The 21,323-nt window shown below is 36.6% G+C and overlaps 1 protein-coding gene across 1 annotated transcript in view; it reads left to right on the top strand.

Moving 5' to 3' along the window:
* The window catches only part of MYO3B (myosin IIIB), a 167,375-nt gene that overhangs the window by 91,817 nt on the left and 54,235 nt on the right, over nucleotides 1-21,323 (top strand). The window contains exons 23-28 of the mRNA XM_066554040.1: nucleotides 1,924-1,944; nucleotides 2,964-3,041; nucleotides 4,962-5,167; nucleotides 13,782-13,893; nucleotides 14,983-15,145; nucleotides 15,836-15,916. Coding sequence (XP_066410137.1) covers nucleotides 1,924-1,944; nucleotides 2,964-3,041; nucleotides 4,962-5,167; nucleotides 13,782-13,893; nucleotides 14,983-15,145; nucleotides 15,836-15,916 — 661 coding nt within the window. The remainder of the gene's footprint in view (nucleotides 1-1,923; nucleotides 1,945-2,963; nucleotides 3,042-4,961; nucleotides 5,168-13,781; nucleotides 13,894-14,982; nucleotides 15,146-15,835; nucleotides 15,917-21,323) is intronic.

The following is a 21,323-nucleotide window of genomic DNA, read 5'->3' as shown; positions in this document are numbered from 1 at the left end:
TACTGTTTAAGTGGGCTTTACTCATCCTTCAAACTTTTTAAAAGGAGCTAAAAGAAAAGACATGCAGAAGTGCAACACAAGTCAGAAAATGTTAGTTTCAATACTTTTTAGATAAAATAAACTATTTCTTAGAATTTTGTAAAGCACCTAATTAAAACAATTTCAGGAAACATATTTTAAATTATTATTTTAGAATTTGCTTTAAAAATTCAAATGTAATAATTTTGTTTGGAAGTTTTTTTATCATTATTTAATTTAAGAGGGTTTTTTGCTTAACATATTTGTTGTTTTTATAGTATTTCATACCATGCCAGCAGCAGGTGTGGTCAATATGTAGAAAGTCATAATTTGGAGTGACTTCATAAGGTGACATAATGTCATAAATTGTTCTTTTAATATTGTTTCAAAACTATTAGAAGGAATCTTTTTAGTGATGAAACAGTTTGACTTTTGTAGGTCAGGCTGTTTTCCATTACAGTTGTAATTATATGAATTCATATTGTAGGTCACTATGGCTGTCATGTAAAAATGTGACTTAATAGTTGAAATATCTTCATTTTTGTTTAAAAAGAGAAGCTAGTGATTTAAAATATGAGGTACCATGACATACTTATTCTTAGATCATGACATTCTTTTTATTGCCTGTCACTTTCTAGCAAGCCAGTTGAGAGAAGGCCTATTGTCTGTTGTATGTGAGGTTGTTGCCCTGCCATAAAATTGTGTGGCTTCACAGACAAGCAGTGTTGTACATTAATTAGAGACAAAACTTCTTAAAAAGTCTTACAAGAAAATCCCCTCAGCTTCAGGCTCTATCAGAATTTTTCTGATGAAAACTTCAAACGTTCCTTGTCAAAAAGATTTGGAAATTTATTCTAGTGCTTACATATTGCAGAGATCTGAATTTACAACTTCATTCATAGGAAGAGAAATCTAACAATACTGCTTTCAGCCTAATTTCCTGAGAAAAATTGTTTTACATCTCCTCTGTGAGTGTTTTTGACCATCTGTCTTTCTGTGCATTCATTCCCTTTGCCGCCCCAAAAAACCTCAAACCAAAACAAAACTCTTTTGAGCCCAGCAGTTGTAAGCCATATTTGATAAAGTGGCAGTCCCAAGATAGCCAGATTCTACAGTTTTGGTGAAAAAAAGCAGCTATGAAAAGGAGATGATACTGCCCTTTATTGACCAGTAGATATATGAGATATGGATATAGGAGGCTGTGAGTGGTCAATCTCCAAAAACATCACTGAGTCTCTGCTTTTCTAGACAGAGAAGAATCCTATTTAAAACCTCATTTCCATTGGCATTTGGGCTCAGATCAGTCCTCAAGCTATTTGTTCTTGTTCTTTATTTAATCTTATTTAAAATTAAATTGTGTGTCTTTTAACATTAAATATTACCAGTTATTCTGAACTTGCGGTCAGTGTTCACTGTTATGGCTTGTGTCTTCTACCTGACATCTACTAGAGATTTAGATAACAGTTCTCAGAAACTAGATGTCTTTCCAAGATAATCCTGAAACATTCCCATATCCTTCCCCATGGGCATGCCTGCTGTTTTGATTAGTTCATTGATACTTACTTTGTCACAGAAACTCGTAAGATGTTTGATGTTACCTTTGCAGATAGGGCATTTTTCCTGGAATATATTACAGAGTGTTCTGTTAACAAGCTGCATCTCTCTTTTTTATTCTTTTTTTAATGTATACCAGTGCATGTATGCCACTCTGGGCCAGAACGTCACAGATTACAAAAACATATTGAAATTTTTATGGTCATCCTTATTGAGCTCTGTCTTCATTTGTGCCATCTGTGTTCTGAATCTTGACCTCACTAGATTTCTTTGGATTTCTTCCCCAACACAAAATCCATTTTTTTATCTATTATTACTTAGTGCTTCATTTCCTTTATATTTTGCATGCAGTCTCCTAAATACCTCCTGAAGGTAAGAGTCTCAGTTACTTTATTGAGAACTGTAATCTTTCAGCAATTATTTTAGTGTCTAGAAGAGTGTTTTAAAGTCAGTGAGAGTTAGAAATGATTGTGTGGAGCAAAGTCCGGGGAGTGTAGCACAGGTGCTGACAACAGCATTATCTGGTTTATACAAATGCCACCTGGTCAGAGCAGATGGTAAACTGCCACAAAGTAAGTGAATGCTAAAATGCTGTTAATGCTCCATGCAAACAGGATGCTGGTTAATTTTCTTTAATTTTGTTGGGCTGTAATGTAGCAACACAATCTGCTTGTTATGGATAACCACAGTTATACTCATTCATAAATTCTGGTTTCATTTTGATATGAACAGCTGTACTAACAATATAACTGAAATCTATAAGGAGCAGTATGTTCACTGTCCATGTATATCCTCTAAAAATAATTCTTCTGCAATGCTGAAAAAGTGGTGTGCTGTGGCAGTTTGGTAGGATAAGATTGCTGAGATTCTTGGCATCAAAATGGCAATATAAAGTAATTAATAGTAACCATAGTAGGAGAAGGGAACAGACTTAGATGTTCTGAGACTACCTACTTTGTTTGCCACTCATTATCCTACCGTATTTTTTCCATACATGAGCAAAATGAGGCAGTTATACTTCCCGGCTATTACAAATATAACTCTTCTTATAGATACAAGTCCTGTTGGAGTTCATTGTAATGGCAATAAAAGGAATACCTTTTAGAAATCAGTTCCTAAAATGTTGCAACTTGACAGCTGTTTCACTGGCTGAGTGTTATACTATCATAAATCTAGAGTGCTCTTACACTATGAAAAAAAATTCAAAATGCTTAGAGACCTCTCCAAAATCAGTGTGTGTCCTGCATCTTGCTGTCTCTGATAAAGTATTCTGAAGTACTCACACCTGAAGGAATGACTATAACAAAAACTGAACCCAACTTTCATAGGCAAGGTGGGGTGGGTCTGCAGTGTTTCTGGAACAGTCCTAACACCAGAGTTTTGTCTTCCAGGTTGACACAATGGAGGTTATGCGGCATCCTGAGGAAACAACTAACATGAAGCGGCAAACTATGGCTTCCTATTTTAGGGTACAAAAGTTAAAATTAAAACAAGCATTTTGATAATAAGACCAATAGATATATGTAAAATATTTGTGGAAAAGTAAGATCAAAGAGCAATATCAGAGAAATTTTTTATTCTGTTACAAGGCCTCTGTAGATTCTAAACTTTTTTTTGCTTTTTTCTCTTTGTTTCCTCTAACTTTATTATTATTATTATTATTATTATTATTATTATTATTATTATTATTATTATTATTATTATTTCATTGATTACATTGATAACAGAATCTAGAGCCTAGACTATTTTCTGTCTAAAATGCTAGAGGTCTAGAACAGGTCTCGTTATAAGCAGAACACCAATTTTGTGCAAATAAAACAGATGCTATCACTAAAGTCTTCAAATTTTCTCACAAGCTGAGGCATACATACCTTTAAAGATTAAGATTTTTCATTTATGCTAATAAGTAAAAAACAATCCATCTTTTGGAAGTACTATTGTAAATCATACAGGTTGCCATTTTATCAGTAGTAATCCTGTGTGAGGTAATGCACATTCTGCTCATGTGTTTATATCAAAGAGGCAAGAAAAGGGCATTGAGAATGTTGGAACTGGAAGCTTAGGAGTCAAGAAAGTGCTAGTCTGAGACTCTTGGTTATTGTTTTTTTCTTGCAATCATTGCAAAGTGGAAGTTTTCAGCAGTTGGGTCTTGGGCTGCACTTGTGCCATGCAGAATAGGGAAGTTCACAGAATTGTGCTAACCAATGTGAGTCAAAGCTTCAAGCTGTGTAGGACTGCCTGATCAATTTGTTTTGTAGAATAGTGTAAGGAAGGGTATAGAGGAAGCTGGTGTGTACTGAGATGTTGCCTCACTGTGCAGAGTGCAAGGACACTGACATTCAGACTTGTCATACAGGTGTGCACTTAGAGTGCTCTTGCACAGAACCACACAACCACACAAATTCCAGCTCTGTAGAAACTGTAAAAAGAAAAAAAAAATTGTTATGGGGGAGGGAGTGTGGAACTAGACTGTAATACACATGCAACCTGCAGCAAGGTGATGACAATCAGCTTGGAATTGTATCTGATTTTGAGACACATATGGTTATATGAGATTGAACATAGTTGACAACACATGCTTATTGTGCAACAGCTCAATGAGGTGAGTATGGAGCAGGAGTATCAGTATTCAGAGGAGTCAGTGGAAAGAAATATATATGCTCTGATCAAACATTTTTCATTTCACTTTAAAATGAAACAGAGTAAATTGTTTTGTGTGTCTAGGGTGGATAGAAAAAGAAGTAATGGACCTACATTTCAGTGGCAAGATTTATGTTAGATGCTAAGAACTTTATGAATAGTCGTGATAATATAGCAGAACAGATTTCTAGGGAGACTGCGCACTTTATATTCTAAGTGATTCTGAAAAATTCATGTAACAGAGATGTACCTGAAATGTTGAAGATACATCTGGTGTTCTCTGTGGACAGAGCACTGAACTGATGACTTCTTGCTACCCTTTCCTGGGTTCAAAAATTCATTTGCTGTGAATTTCAGTGATTGTTTCATGGTAAAGCTTGTATTTCTGTTGAGGATATTTGATCAATCAAATGTGTCTACAGTAGAATTATAGTTAGGACAATTTTCAACTTCATTTTTTTTAATGGACATTCTTCAATTACAAAAATGTTATGTAAGGAGAAGAGAAAGGTGTAAAAAGTAAGAGGTCAGATTCAGAATATTTAAATTTTTTTACCAGTGAAAATTTTTAATAGGTTCCATGTTTCAGCTGAAATCCTAAAAATGAATAAAAAGGCAATGTAGATTAACATTACAGATTAAAATATAATCAAGCATTACAAACTGTTTACAAATATGAATCTCCTGCTTAAGTCATTCCATTGCAGTTTTTTGTCAAGTATGTGCATCTTCTTTATTTTCCTCACTAGTATTCCCTCATGGATCTTTTATCCAAAATGGTTGTTGGACAGCCTCACTTTATCCGCTGCATTAAACCTAATGATGATCGAGAAGCGCTGATGTTCTCTCATGAGAGAGTTCTGCTGCAGCTGCGATACACTGGAATTCTGGAAACTGTCAAGATCCGTCAGAAAGGGTATTCTCATCGCATCCTCTTTGAGGAGTTTGTAAAAAGGTAAGACTTGTCTCATAGGGCTCTTTTCCTAATATTCTATTCAGTTATATACATTCTATGTTTAAATACAGAAAGTTCTACAAATGTTGTTCATAGGTGTGTGGTCTCAATGTCTAATGAGGACAGGGACTTTCAGAGATAAAGACTACAAGAGATATCTGATCTCTAATGGAAAACAGTCAGTGTGAAACCTGCAGTGAGCACAAGTAGCAAGCCTGTCCCCATGGTTCTCTCTGTAGAGGCAACAAATGGAAATTATGCATCCTGCTCAGATAATTCAAGGATTTTGGAAGGTCAGTGACCTTCAGCCATCATATGAAGCCTAAGGTGCACATGTGTAAGAATGAACTGATATGAAAGCTTCAGATTTAGCTTTGCAGAGTAATTTATCTTAGAGATATCATGAACGATAATCAGATCTCTGTTCACACTAGCCCTTCTCATGGCTGCTATTACTGGCTTTAATACATATTCTCAATCTCAAAAAGTTATACATTTTATTCAGGAAATGCTATTGTCTTTATGATGGCAATGCAGCTTCATGATAATTATGGTTTCCTCTATATTTTAAATGTTTTTGTGTAGTATTTACTGGTTTTCAATGTGTAGGACTGGTGATTCAACAATGAGCAGAAGCACTACCATTAACCATTTAGGCAACAGTAGGAGCAAGTAGTGAATGGCTAGATCATGGTGTGATATTTTTTGAACTGGATGTTGCTTATCCAGACAATATAGAATTAATGATTCTACTGAAAGCAAGTCATTAGTCTCACTTCAGTGCCTGATAAAGTTAGGGAGAAGATTATTCTGGGAGGTATTGAAAAACACCTGAAAGACAGTGCAGTCACTGGTCACAGCCAGCACAGATAAGCCTTGCTTATCAAACCTGATTTCCTTTTATGACAAAGTAACCCACCTGGCTAACCTAAGGAAGAAGCCAGCTGATGTCATCCTCTTGGATTTCAGTAAGGCTGTTGATACTGCCTCTCACAGGATCCTTCAGGACAAAATGTCCAGCACACAGCTGGATAAACCAGTCAGTGCAATGGCGGAGCAACTGGCTCACAGTTTGGGCACAAAAGGGTTATAGTGAATGGGGTGACATCAGACTGGTGTCCAGTCATTCACGGGGTTCCACAGAATTCCATTCTCAGCCGTGTGCTCCTCAACATCCTCATAAATGGCTTGGATGAAGGCTGGAAGTGATACTAAGCAGATGATGCAAAATGGGGAGGAGCTGTTGACTCCTTGAAGTCAGGAAGGGACTGCAGAGAGACCTTGACAAATTAGAGGGCTGGGCAACACCAACCATATAAAGTTCAGCTAGAGAAAGTGCCAGGTTCTCCACTTGGGATTGGGCAACCCTGGATGTACAGACACACTGGGGAATGAGGTGCTGGGGAGCAGTGCCACAGAGAGGGACCTGGGGGTCCTGCTCACTGGCAAGTTGGATGTGAAGCAGCAGTGCCCTGGCAGCCAGGAGGGCCAAGCATGTCCTGGGGGCATCAGGCCACAGTATGGCCAGCTGGGCAAGGGAGGGATTGTCCCGCTCTGCTCTGCTCTGGGGCTGCCTCACCTTGAATATTACATGCACAATATAAGGCATTAAAACTATACAGAAGTCCAAAAAGCACAGCAAAGATAGTGAAGGGCCTTGAAGGGGAGCCATATGAGGAGCAGCTGATGTCACTTGGTCTTTTGTGATCTTACTAATTTTAGTAAGGTCACACCATTCTAGAGCGCATTTAACAGATTAATTTTTGTGATTGTTAATAAATGTAATCAATTTGCAATATCCTGAAGCAGCCGAAAGCAGAATTATTAACCACAACTTTTATTCAATTTACACGTAAGTGAACTAAGATTAACTCCACAGGAATTAGTGTAAATTGAGAGGAAATTAAGCCTTCTCTAATCAGGAGATCCTTTTCTTTCAAAAATGTGCTGAATTTGAGAACAACCTTGAAAACTAATGGTAATAAAACCAGCATTGACTGTAACTTAACATTCCTGCAGATAAGAGCAAGTTGTGGTTAACATCTTGTCAATTACTCCCCAAGTTTTTAGTCTAACTTGATGTAATTTGTTAAGGAAAGAAAATCAGCACAAAAAGGGTAGGAGAGGGGAGTAGATTTAATTTCCACAACAGTAAAAGACTTCTAAATTCAGAATATAAGTGAAAGGAGGAGGAGGGAAAGGAGATGTTCTTGCTCCTTTGTTCAGCTCATGCTTTATTTTAAAACAAATTCTATTCTTTTTTGCTCTTTCAAATAAAATCAAACAATATTTTATAAAGCTATCAGTGAAACAAGAAACATTTTTCCTCAACTTACAGCTATGACTAGTCAAGTGTTTTTAGGAACTAAGTAGTTGAATACATAAAAATGTTTGAGAAAACAGGTCAAATGCTAAACAGATTGGCACTTCTTTGTTCATAATCAAAAAGACATTAGGCAAGTACGAAGAAGAGTTTCAAAATGTCAGTAAATGTAAGGATATCAAAGATTTTTTTAAGCCAGCAAGTTAATTGGTATTTTGATCCTTTTGAGCAACGGAACAACAAAATGGATGAGCCAGCATTTTTTCTCCCTTGATGTTATTAAACAAATAGGTGTGCTTCTTATCTGCCTGTTCAATAATGCTGTTTTGTAAACTCTTAGCAGGAAATATGAGGACAAAACAATCAAAGGCAGGGAGCAGACCCATTCAGAGTTTATCAGGTGGGAGGTAAACAAAAGATAAAGCTCTGTCTAACGTTACTCTTTACTGTCTTCTGTTTTCATGCAGAGCAGATTATTTGCAAACCTGGATGTAGTTTATTGGGTTAAAAAACAGATGGTGAGGAGAAGGCTTAATTGTAACTCATTCACACAATGTTTCTTCAGCCAAGTATATTACCATCTGTTTTATGTATACAAATATACATATTCTTTTACTTAAAGTAGGAAAAATGTAATCTGCAGTCCCTGTAAACACTGTATCCCTGTCAAGTCTTAGACGCTTCGTCTCCCTTGGCCCTGTCTTGCACCCCGTGACATCATGCATCTGTCTTATGTTTGCTGTGAAGCAACATGGCTTTCAGGCTGGAATCTGAGATTTTAGGTACAGGTAATTAAGTTGATCAGTCAACCAGGTGTGCCTGCAATGTGGGGTCATGTGGTGACCATGCACTGCACAGCAGTTTAAAGGAGCTGTGCTTTCTCATGGGGACCTGCACTGACGGTCCCACTGGAAGGAACGCTCCTTGCTGAGTGCCCCTGGAGCTTCACATGACATGATGTGGTGTGCAGGTATGTCCTCACCACACAGCCCCCAGCTGGATCCTTCTTTCATGTTGCATGTTCTGTGCAGTGGCTTGGAAGATGAGGGACTCAGTAGGCTGATGGTACTAAATGGTGTCATACTTGTGTTGCTTCATCGGCTTATAGGAATGTGTTGAGAACTTTTGCACAAGTTTCATTTAAGGATTATCTTTTTTTCTTTCCTGCCTGTTTATGTTAGACATCAAAACTTTTGTACTGCATTAAGATGCAGGATAAACTTTTACTATAAGCCATTTACCTATTCCACAGTAGTCAGATGATCTCTGATCATACAGTCATGGCAATACCAGTGTTATTACTGTAACAGTGATCCCAGTGAGGCTGCTTCTGCTTTTTCAATCTCACAGGACAAATTTACATAAGGTCACTGTAAGTACACATGGTATACACAATTTCTAAACCACCAGTGTTAGATTTCTCATGACCACATAAAGCCTCATTGGCCTTGGTAAGTCACATTTTACATAGAGTGGAGCTAGGAATTAAAACTGGTCAAACATTACAAAATCCTGTAAAACATATAACCTCAGTAAGTGCTTTCTTCTAATGCCAAAAATTTGGTGGTGATACACTTGCTTATGCAAAATCAGGGAAGCACTGAATTAAATGAGAAGTCAACAGACTTGCTACAGATAAATTCTTTCTTTATAAATGATGCATTTTTAATGCAAGCCTACTCTTAACACTAAACTTGTACTATATCAAAGTTTGTAAGTGATTTCTGTAAACAAAATTTTAACATTGCCTGATACCTTGATTTTACTATTATTTATGGAAATGTTTATTTGTTTCAGTGGCTTTAAGATTTCACCAGATTTATAGAATGTTCCCATGCACTTTAACTATGGTGAACTACTGTACCTTCCATATACACTTTCTAGATGTTTCCCATTCACAAAACACTGGTAAGTGGTTGCAGGATGGAGATGATAGGAAAACATTAGGAGTGGAAAGTCTGCTAGCTGCTTATGAATAGATTATGCACATTGCACCAAATTAGGCTTTTCTGAGAGTATTTCTGATTCTGTATAGATTATTTACAGCGTAAGTGCTAGGTATCTGTTACTAAATATCAAGAGTATCTTAGATGTTGTATCATTTTTATTTATAATTTTTAATTTATACTCTTAATTATTTTTGTGAATTCAGATTTGAAAGTTTCTGTAAGAGGTGAGATACAACCAATACAAGTTAGAAATTTTTTGAAGTAATTTTACAGCTCTTGTAGTTCTAAAAAAAGTGTATTTTTTTTAAAGTTTCTGGTTCCAGGGCTGAGAAGGAACAAATAATTTCATGATTCTGAGAATCTTCCTACTGTTTGTGGTCTGGCTAGAAAGGAATTTTGTACTTCATGCTTTTCTCGTACCATTATCCATTATCCACCTCAGGTCATTACATTTTAGTACAAAGATATGTTTTAAAGAGAAAAAGGGTTAATCATTACTGTTTTGAGTTAATTATGTAGAATGGATGCAGCCTTTAAGTCTGAAATGTGACGGGAACTTCAGTAAGAGACACTGGTATAGTAGTTAATGGTGCTGTTTAAATGCATTTTATGGAACAGTTCCACAGTTTAGCCTTTAGGGAGGGGTGGGAAATGGAACCATTTGTTTGCAGTCAGTTTATTGAGTCTGAAACCAGCAGCACTAAAATGCCTGGTCCCTAAACAGATAGTTAATGCATAGCATCTTCCTGACATTTTCCATATCTTTGCATACTTTGATGTCTCTAGCATTTAACCTTACTTCTGCACATCCTAGCTTTGCATTCTAAGGTTAAATTCAACTTTTAAAAAATGTTGGTTTATTTCTAATGACTAGCAAGTACAGTTAATCCCATTTTAATATAAGTTTTTTCTGAAATAATATTCACATCCATGAAGAATAGTATGTATTGCAGAGTTAAAACCACTAGTTAAGAAATGCAGAATTCCAGAGTTTCATCAGGTTTGAGAAATCAGTTCTTCTGAGGGGAAATTACTTTCATCTTACTTAGTCTTACTGCTAGTGAGATGATTAATCAAGTACTTTTAGGAAACATGTAGATGAGTGTGTGCCAGGTGTAGGAAATTTTCAAGCAGGATATGTAACCAGGAAAAGGATATGTTTTACACAAGTATGTGTGTGTTTATGAAATAGCACATGAAGCATCATAAACATATATTTTTAAAATGACAGTAAAAGTATTGGTTTAATGTAGGACACTGAAATATTCCTGGCTGCCATATTTCATGCTGAAATAACAAGTGCAAATATAGAAATAAAAAGGTGGAGTTGTGAAATTTTCATCTCATCTGAAAACAAATGTGATTTCTAGCCCTACTTTCCAGAAAATAAGTTTCTGGTTTCTTGGTTATAGTTGCAAGTAGCAGTCACTCTGTGATCTCTGCACAGTAGATTTACATAAATATGACAGAGATTAAATTAGACCAGTAAATCAAAATGAACAGTTGTATATATCCCAAAGCTTTTTTTCAGACCATTCTCTGCCATTTCACCATGTAGAGTATTTGCATGCTTTTGCCAGATACATAAAGGTGAAGCATTTTACCTTCCTCCAAAATTTTCCATAGGGTCCATTGCTGTACAAAGATTTTTAATTACATAAAATAATTGGATGACCCTGTGTGGCACACACTGTGCTGCCATACAATTATTCTGAGCACATAATGTCAAACTCCTTGGGTGTCTGTAGTTATGTGATTCAGTCATGAAAACAGGCACTAAACCAAAGTGTTTACTTAAAAATACCCACAAAACACATGGATTTGAGCTTTGGAACACAAATCCGTAGACCCAATGTGGTGCAGAATGCACACTACAAAAGGAGTTCTGGAGGAGAAAGAATTAAAAATAAATAGCCAGTCTCATATTGGTAGTCCTTATCTCTGATGAGTACAGTCATTTCTGCCTTACTTTTCTTGGGGGAATGACCTGAAGTTGTGCCAGGGGAGGCTTAAGTTGGATATCAGGAAAAAGTTCTTCACCCAGAGGGTGGCTGGGCACTGGAATAGGCTCCCCATGGAAATGGTCACAGCACCAAACCAGACAGAATTCAAGAAGCATTTGCCAGTGCTTTTGGGCACATGGTGTGACTCTTGGGGATGTCCTGTGCAAGGCCAAGAGTTGGACTTCATGATCCTTGTGGGTGCCTTCCAACTCAGAATATTCTGTGATTCTATGACATAACTGGAAAGCAACAGTAATTATGTTTAAACAGGCACAGATGTCTTCTGTGCAGTAGTTGGATCAATCAAAATGTTTGGAAAATCACCATTTAGAGGAAGTTTTTAATAAATATTGAGAGACAATATGTTTACATATAGAATCAGTAGTTATTCCCATGTAGTTACTACCATGGTTTTTAAAGTTCTTGTCATTCTGAATAGCTTGCTTTCTTAGACTGTAGATACATTTAAATTTATAAAAACATTTGTTAAAATAGGATTTGATAAGAAAAATAACCATTGTTTTATTTATGGGTTTTTGTGGAGCACCAAAGCGACTACAGTCTAGATCATGAAAGAGAGCTATTGGAGAGGGTACTATCTATGACAGATAATGAAGTTTGTCATGAACAAAATGGTGTAGTCAGGCAGGTAAATCACACAGTTCAAGAATACTTTTTACTCAGATATTTGTCACAAATAAGTTGACTTTTCAGTAAGTGGAATGCCAATGATAAGATTAAAGAATTATAAGATTTCCCTTGAATATTTTATTGCATCAGTGCTATCTAAAAACTGTTCCATGGGTGTAAAATTCCCATCAATAACTACCTTAAAAGATACAAGAACAACCAGCGTCACTTCCTGCCTGCCTTCCTTCCCTCCCTCCCTCCCATATGTGTAACTCACATGGCCATCTGAACTGGCTTTTGAAGCAAATAGCAATTTACTGTGAGTGTAACTTCCCTCATGTATTTGTCAGCTATCTGTTGAAATTGTATGACATCAAAAAATATTTGTGATCCATATATTTTAAATCTGAGTTTTATTAGTGCAACTTAGTACTGTTTGTTTTGTGAAAACTGGCATCATTAACTTCAGTAATAAGGTGGAGGAAATGTACTTTTTTTCTTTTGAATACACCATGTTTCTCCAAACCTACTAAAAGGCATGAGTTGATATTTTGGAGACTTGCCACATGTAGTGACTTTTATGTAGTGACTGATATTAAATGTAGTGACTTTCTCAACACCACATTGTTGAGAAAGTCACTACATTTAATATAACTCAGTAATACATAGTCTCTTATCATTATTCAGAGTTAGCAATGTCTCCAGTTGGTGAATATCTATGTCTCTGGTCCAGAACTTATTCCAGTACTTCTCACTTCAGATGTCATTTTGTTCCTGTTTGATCTTAACTGACTGTTTTAGTGGGTTTTTTCTTTCTTGTGACAACTGGAGCTAATATATAGAGATTAACTGGAACTAATAATTGAAAATCATACGATTCTGACTTAAAAAAAATAAAATATTGCAGAATTCTAAATTTTCTAATTACTTCTCCATATTTTCTTGAATCTGTGTGGCTACAGAGGAATCTGTCTATGAGATCACTGATGACATTCTTTTCATGTTTTAAAGAACATCTGATCACTCTTCCCCATGCTAATAATTAGTAGAATGATTTGCTCAACCGGCCACCTCCTCTCAATCCTAATGTACATAGAGTAGAACCTTTAGAAGTATAGCTTAATACCAATACAACACATGGCAGTTAATAAGAGAGCTGAGGTGGCAGTTGCTAGCATCCAAATGTACTTGTGCCAAAATATCCTTAAATTTGTAAACTAACTGACACATGTTCTAGCTGTTACTTAACATAATTGTTTGCAAGTAGGTTTCCTTAAATACTATAAAACCAGTCTTCATAAATGCATAATGGCTTTATAGGTAGGAAGGGACTGGATCTTAATTCAGTTTAAGCATGTTTGTATCCCTTTTTCATTAGCTATAGGTTATTTAACATAATTGTTAGGAGCTGTTCTTTGCAAGGGAACATGGACAAAAAAAAAAGACAATATTGTTTAGTATGGGTCTGCTCCAGACTCCTAAAATTGATCATAATCATTCCAATTAATTGTTTATTATAATCATTTATGTGTCCAAATATCTATTCATGACAGCTGTGTCATGATTTATGAAGACACAGCTGTCATGAAGTATGTATGAGTACAAGGAAGAATTTGGCCTATTCATTCTATAGATAAAGCTTGGAGCTAGAGAAAACCAGTGGAAGTACATATTGCTTGTGATTCAATTCTTTCTTTGCCATTTTGCAGGTATTACTACCTTGCGTTCAAGGCACACGAGACTCCCCTTGGTAGCAGAGAAAACTGTCTTGCCATTTTGGAGAAATCTAAACTAGACAACTGGATTCTTGGGAAAACCAAGGTATAGGATGCTAACATTTTCTCAAGGATAGTATACCTTTATAAATCATGTCTAATAGGGGTTCAAAAAGTACTGCAGGAACAAAAGAGCAAATAATTTGCTCCAATTAGCTTGCCAGGTTATGGAAGTGCCCTCCCAAGCCAGCTGAGTTAGTGCTGCGAGAGGAGGGGTGCATTGGCTACCTCCCCAAAGTGCATTCGGCACATGAATGCCTTGATAAGGACAGTACCTCTGTCAGTGCCTGCTGTTGTGTGACTTCCTGAAGTTTCTCATTTTCTTAAGAATGCCATGGCTGAAATGTCACAATTTGACCCATCATATGAGCCTGGCTGGCATCATTATCCATTCATGGAGTTTCAGGTAAGCTCCTTCTCTCTCTCTCTCAAAAGCCTTTGTTGATGATTTAAAATGGAGCGATTGACTTCTTTTAAAAGGATGTTACACAGTACTTTGAGTTGTTTTACATTACACAAAGGAAAAACTGTGAAAATTTTCTTGCCCAAGATCCAGAAAAAATGTCTGTAAGTGCCCATATGATTTGCCTCCTTAGGGAGAATGCTTTTAGACAATATTATATCAAAAACCAAATTCAATCCAGGATTTGTGTTTCCACTGACAAGAAAGGTCATCTTTCAAAATTGTTCATAACTGAAAAGATTTCACTGTCCAATTTACTTTGTAAAGGGGGTAAATGTGGGATTTATTTTCACAGGATCACGGAATATTCTGAGTTGGAAGGGACCAACAAGGATCATCAAGTCCAGCTCCTAAGTGAATGGCCCATACAGAGATTGAACCCCAACCTTGGTGTTATTAACACCTTGCTCTAAGCAACTAAGTTAATCTCATAGTTTGCAATGGGGTGATTATAATCAATGGAATAAAGAAGTTCCACAAGTACACAAGAGCAAATAATTGATTTACAAAATTGCTGTGATATGTACAATCAGTATTTTTCTAGTTTTCTCAGCAATTACACCCTTGAATAGGCTGCTGGAGGATTAATGAGAAGGCAAAATAAAAGAGGTTGTAATACTGATTATAATACTGATTTTTTTTTTGTTTTGTTTTGCTGTTGTTCCATTACAGGTTTTCCTTAAGTATTACCATATAGAGCAGTTAAATTTGTTCCTGAGAGAAGTTATAGGGAGGGTGGTGGTCATGCAAGCCTATATCAAGGGATGGCTCGGAGCAAGGAGGTACAAGAGAGTAAAAGATAAAAGAGAAAATAGTGCTATTACAATACAGTCAGGTAAATGTTCATAATCTCATTTTACTAAGTGTCTTTGTATTTCAGTCAGTTAAACTGCATGTACATTGTTAATTTATTAATTACAGTTTATTATGAAATGTAAATGACTGGATGTGTTTTCTCTCTTGCTCATTGATGCCGATGTTACTGATTTACTTCTACTAAAGTGTCATCTTAACATTTAGGAGTGTCTTTATTTAAATATTTTAATATTTTGAACGTGATGCCTGCATGCAAAATAGAAATATTGTTAGCTATGTCTATAATAACATGGAGCTTATAATTGAAATGCAGTAGCACATGTCCCTGCCCAGAATTGCAGGCATTCATCAAAAGATGGGCCTGAGAGGCTGATTATCAGTAATTTAGCAGGTTTCCTTGTATTGATTTAGGGAACTGTGTGAGCAAGAATGATGACACACCCTTTTTTTTGAGTTAGGATATCAGTTAGCACATGGTGGCAATTAAAATTTGAATGAGAGAGGAGGTGTTTGAAGTTGTGAGGAAGTGAGTACTGCAGTCATGAACCCAGAGTTCAACATGTGGGTGGGTGGGGAAGAGCTATTGGGGGTGGGGGCTGAAGTAGTTATGGCAGGAGAAATGAAAGTTTCAGCACATCTCTGACCCTGTAGACTCTGTAGCAATTCCTTAAGTAAATGTAATTTCCAGCACATGGTTTTGTATTTTTAGCCTGGAGAGGATATGAAGCTCGCAGGAAGTACAAGGAAATAAGGAACAGAAGAACTGATGCTGCTATACATATTCAGGCAGGTAATTAAAACAGTATTTCAATTGCCATCACCTATTTTTCTGTGGGTGATTTTTTGTGTCAGTGTTTATAGCCAAAAAAAAAAGTCCAAACAAAAGCTATCAAAACCATTACTTCTGATTATCTTTGCTTCAGTGTCAAATGATATCAGTGATAGGTATCACACACTTTAGACCTTTTATAAGTACTTCTCTGAAAGCAAAATATAGTAATGAAAAGCTGTTAAGTTAATTCTTGGCCAAAAATGTGGATGGAAGACACTAGACATGCATTTCTGTCTTTGTTTGGAGCACTGATCTTGGCAGGTTGCCAGGTTTTTGTTATGACTGCTTGCTGAGTTTGCCAGCTTTGACCAATCTTTTGACAGTCTGCCAGACTCCTATGCAGCCATATCAATATGAATTTGAATAAACTTTAAAGAGATTATTGGAGGAACAGGCCCATAGGGCTGTGTAGGTCTCTAGTAGAGAGCAGAGTACCATATGGCACAGAAATCTAAGAACCAGTGCTGTGAATGCTGTGAACTCAATGGTGTTTTCAGATGCTGCCAATATGAAGCAGCCTCCATATGATGCAGTGCAGTACACCTTCTCTGTCCAACTCCAGGTTCTAAGATTGGGACTGATAAAAAACCGTTGTAACTAATGGGTTTACACATAAACCAAGATATCACTTTTACCAGTTTCCTGTGCTACAATTCCTTAAGCTTTGTCTCTTCTTGTTCTGTATCTTACGGTCTGAAATTTATATGAAAAATATTTGTTGTAATATTTTTTTACTTGTTCTCAAACCATTCTCATTGGTTCATTGATTTTTGTGTTGTCTAGTTGGCTACTCTGAAATTAAGCATTGCTGTGACTTTCAGGAGAAAAGAGAATGCCATTCTTACCAAAAGGAACAGAATATCACTAGGATCAAATAATAATTTGTAGCTTTGCATATGTGCTGCTATGTAAAATCATGAAGCTGTAGGGTTAAATGCAGTATATTCTATTGAATGGAAGAAAATTTTTCTTGCGTTAGCAACAAGCACCAAAGGATTGCACATGTACTCTCTCTCATTCTTCCTCTCCTTTATGTTGTCCTTTTCAGTTGTTTTCGTGATAGCTCAGAGAAAAGATCTTAAAGTACCCCCCTGCCACTATTTCCTGGAGTATTTGCTACCTTTACAAGTATATGCATACCTGAACTTTGATTACAGCAGCCTGTTGTTGAAGAAAGGAAAGTGAAACTGTTAACCCATGACAGTCTCACTATTACCAGCTCCTTAAGATGAGAGCTACCTCAGGTGCAGTGGGAAGCTTGTGTGTAGCATTATCACTTGGAGGCTGCAGGGGACATTCAACCTTAGAGTTTTATCCAGACAGATTTTTAGGTCTTTAGAGAAAGATAATGATGTATTCTGCTGTTAGCACACATGGGAGACATTCAGAGCTCTGTTGCTTCCTTCCATCTTTTAAATACTGTGTTAAACATGGCAGAGCAGAGGCAGTGGGAGTCAATTGGGACACTGTTGAGCCCTTTGGACCTAATGCTGGAGGAACGTTATTAGTACTCTTCCCTCCAACACACACAGTGTTTTCCTTTGTAACCTGGCACTTGACTGTTTCAGTGATCAGCCTAGGTGAATAAACATTAGGGACTACAGGGTTAAGAGTGACACAGTGAACCTTTGTATTAATTAGGCTGGTTGCTCCTCCTGTCTTTGGTAGTAGAATGGGAATAATAATAGCAATAACAATAATAGCAATAATGGTAGTAATCCTCAACACTTTTCTGTCTGCCTTTGGAAACCTATATTTAGGACTTCTTACTTGAAAATATTTCCTGTGCAGGTTTTCTCTTCTCAATATGCTAATTATTCTGTGTTTCAAATCAAAGCTTATGCTTGCTAATCATGGCCATTTTCCAGGTTTTACAATACAGTGACAGTTTTTGTGTTGTTTACATAACATTGCACAGTCCAAGTGCCTAGTGACATGGAGACAAAAGGTACTCTAAATCTCTCCTTTCTCTGCACATCTTACAGTGTGGGGGTAGCTCAAGCCAGCTTTCTAGTAAAATAGAGTACAGTCATCTCTGTATTTGTTTTAAAGAGCCATTTCAGGCAGTGGGATAAATTGTTTGCATTCGTCATCCACATTAGCAAAACCATATAATTAAACTATATGTACTTCCCTCTCCTTTCCCTCCCCCCTGCCCCGCTCAAGCAGGCCTTGGAATTTAGGAAGCATTTGGCTTACATGTTTCTACAGAACAGCGCATATTGAAATTTGTTTTCCTTTCATCTCTTTCCCAATAAAAGCAGCCGCTCAGCTTATCCCTTTAGCTTCCTCAGAACTTCCTTTCAGAATTCCCGATCTATTACAGCACATTCACATACCAGAAACAAGATGCCTTTTCATGCTGTCAACCTTTTTCATCTGAAATGTAAATTAATTCTTGCTGGTACGCTTTGACAGAGATCAAAGTAGGGGTATTAACCTTATTGGGCCTTCTCCTCATCAGAATCAGTTCCAAAGACTGCAAGGGTAGTGTTAGGAGGCCAGTCTTCACTGTTATCTATGGCCCTCCTCCAGGCAGTCCTCTGTCTACAAGTCAGCATTTCAAAGGCGCTGATTTCTTTTGTAAATGACCTTATCATTACTTTAAACTGTGTGAAAAATGATTTGCCTGAATAATTCTTGCAGGATTATCCTGCTCATTTTAATTGTGGGGGGACTTCATTCAGGTTCCAGGATATTGTTTAAGTGGTTTTGACAGCAAGTGATCATAGCCCGATAAAAAGGAGGAACACAGCTCCTGATTGGAAACCTCTTGACTTGTTCAGATTGTTCATTTCTTGCGAGTCAGTCTTTGAGGTAGGCTGCATTTGCATTTTAAAAATAAACAAATGCCTTTCAAATACATGAGCTGGTGGTCTGGAGATCTCTGTGGGCCCAGCAGTTCACTATCCATTGAAGAAACGTTGGAAGAAAAAACAAACTTAGAAAAAAAACAACGCTCACAATATACATGAGGATAAAATTCCTGAGTGTATTATATTACAAGAAAAAAAGTCATTATTTCAGATGGGGGGAAACCCTCACTAGGAAACAAAATATTACTGAATTTAAATTAAATGGGGAAGAAAAAGCTACCCTACTTCAGCATATCTGCATCTCAGGTTCTCAGAATATAGAGATGTTATTAGACTCATGGCTAAAACAGTACACAGGATAAACAAGACCTTTCCTCCTACTTCAGTCACAATTTCTCAAACTGTGTGGGTTAGAAAATGCTACTTTTTAACTCGGAAACAAATTGTAAAGGATGATTTTGTGTTAAGTGTTTGAGTTGACAGTACTTTGCATTTCTGAGTATTTCTTTGTAATTGGAATTTACAGTGTTTCAATTCACATGAGAGGGCAATTCAATTCAATTCTACAAGAGGGAAAAATATATTGTCAAAGATTTTTTAAAATTATTTTCCAGATTCACAGCTGGTTTAAATCAGTGTATATCCACTGAATCATCTCACTGAAATATTGCTTCATTTATTTACCTCACATGCAAGTCTCGTAAAATGTTTATTTTAGAATAATTAGAATTTAGAATTAATTAGAATTTAAAGCAACAGATAATACAATTATGAAAGTATGTTTTCTAGTTATGATAGCATGTATTTCCATGCAGTGTGACTTGTCCCAAAAGACTTAAGGGAGGATTTTAATCTGGTTATTTTATTTGTGAACTGACATTGCCAAAATGCCAAATGAGTGGTGCATGCAATTCATTTAGATCTGAGGTGACATCACTGAATTCATTTTAATTAGGTCCACTTTAGCCATCTGGAATATACTGTGCAGCTCTGGTCAAGACTGAGTTTAACTATGCTTCCAGAGGTGAAAGGCAAATGATTAATCCACTGAGCCACCATCTCCTCCTCCAACACGTGCTCACACACTCACCATATGTCATACTGTATTAGAAAATTCTTTATCAAGAACTCTAGATTTGGGCTCTTTTCCTTAAATAAGAAGTGATGGATGTTCAGGAGGAAGGACCCCTTGTAAATTGCTTTCTTTCTGTAACTTCTACTTTTCTTTCTGTAACTTACATATCTCTAACTGTACTTCTGGCAAAATTTATTCCCTTTTAATAAAAAAGAGGGACAGAGAACAGCTGCAATTTACTGGTTTACATTTATAATAAACGTAATATTTTAATAAAAGCATTGCCTTTGGGACTTTCAGCAGCAAAAATATAATGTTAGTTTCAGTAGAAGACAAGGAAGTATTTTTTGCATGTTTATTCCAATATTTATTCATCTATTTGTATTACTATGTATAAGTGTGTGTGTGTACATGCACTCAGCTAATACCATTGTATAGGTGTAAGAATTACACGAGTAAAATCTTCCAAAAACTTCTAAGCACTTGATAAATATATAAAAAAATTTTCTTTAAATTTTTCTTGAAAATGATTGCTAAGTAGCAGATTCATTTTCCTAATTTTTTTATCAGTAGTTTTCCTTCTTCTAACTACATTGTCAGTGTAAAAAACATTGAAGACATGTCTCTCCTAATGGCAGCTGAACTGATTTATCATATTATCCTAATTTCCCAGTCAGGGTAAACCAGACTAGTTTATACAGACTGCACAGCTATGGTTAACTTTACTTTCCTATCTCGTTGTGTCCTGTACTAGCTTACAGCATCCAGTAATTCTTCATGTTTAGTATGTCTCTAATGCTCGTATGCAGGGAGCATTTTAGAAAAGTGAGAAGGCATTACAGTTTTAAACTATAGGGGTTTATATTCCATCCCCATCTCTGAGCTAAGCTCTGTCAATCTCCAAATGTCTGATTTTTCTTCTGATTTTGAGGAGAAAAAATGGAGACTATTCTTACTGGATTTCATGCTAAAATCAGGAAGGGACAATGTACAATAAAATCTCTTCCTTTTCCTTGCTGATACTGCCAGAATTTCATAGTCATCTTCACTTTTTTATTTGACTAAGTCTCAAGATCAGAGACTGTGATACATGGTGGTCACAGCACCAAGCTTGACAAAGCTCAAGAAGCATTTGGACAGTGCTCTCAGGCACATGACATGACCTTTGAGGATGGTCCTGTGCTGAGCCAGGAGTTGAACTTGATGATCCTTGTTGGTCCCTTCCAACTCAGCACATTCTGTGATTCTGTGGATTCCATGTCCAAGTGTTGATGTGCATCAGTGACACCAGACCTGATGACAGCCTTAGTGAGTCTTGCTAATAGTCACTGTTAATGATAGTTACTGCTTGGACATGAGAATTCATAACTTCCTTCTCATAATACTTCTGCTGGAGAACTTAGGAGTTTTTTTCTGCTGTTAAACATGCATCACCCAGTATCCATCTAGAGAAGTGAAAGAGGGGAAGTATTCA

The sequence above is a fragment of the Molothrus aeneus genome, chromosome 7, assembly GCF_037042795.1.
Source record: "Molothrus aeneus isolate 106 chromosome 7, BPBGC_Maene_1.0, whole genome shotgun sequence".
Taxonomy (NCBI): domain Eukaryota; kingdom Metazoa; phylum Chordata; class Aves; order Passeriformes; family Icteridae; genus Molothrus; species Molothrus aeneus.
This window is presented reverse-complemented; position numbering and strand designations above follow the sequence as displayed.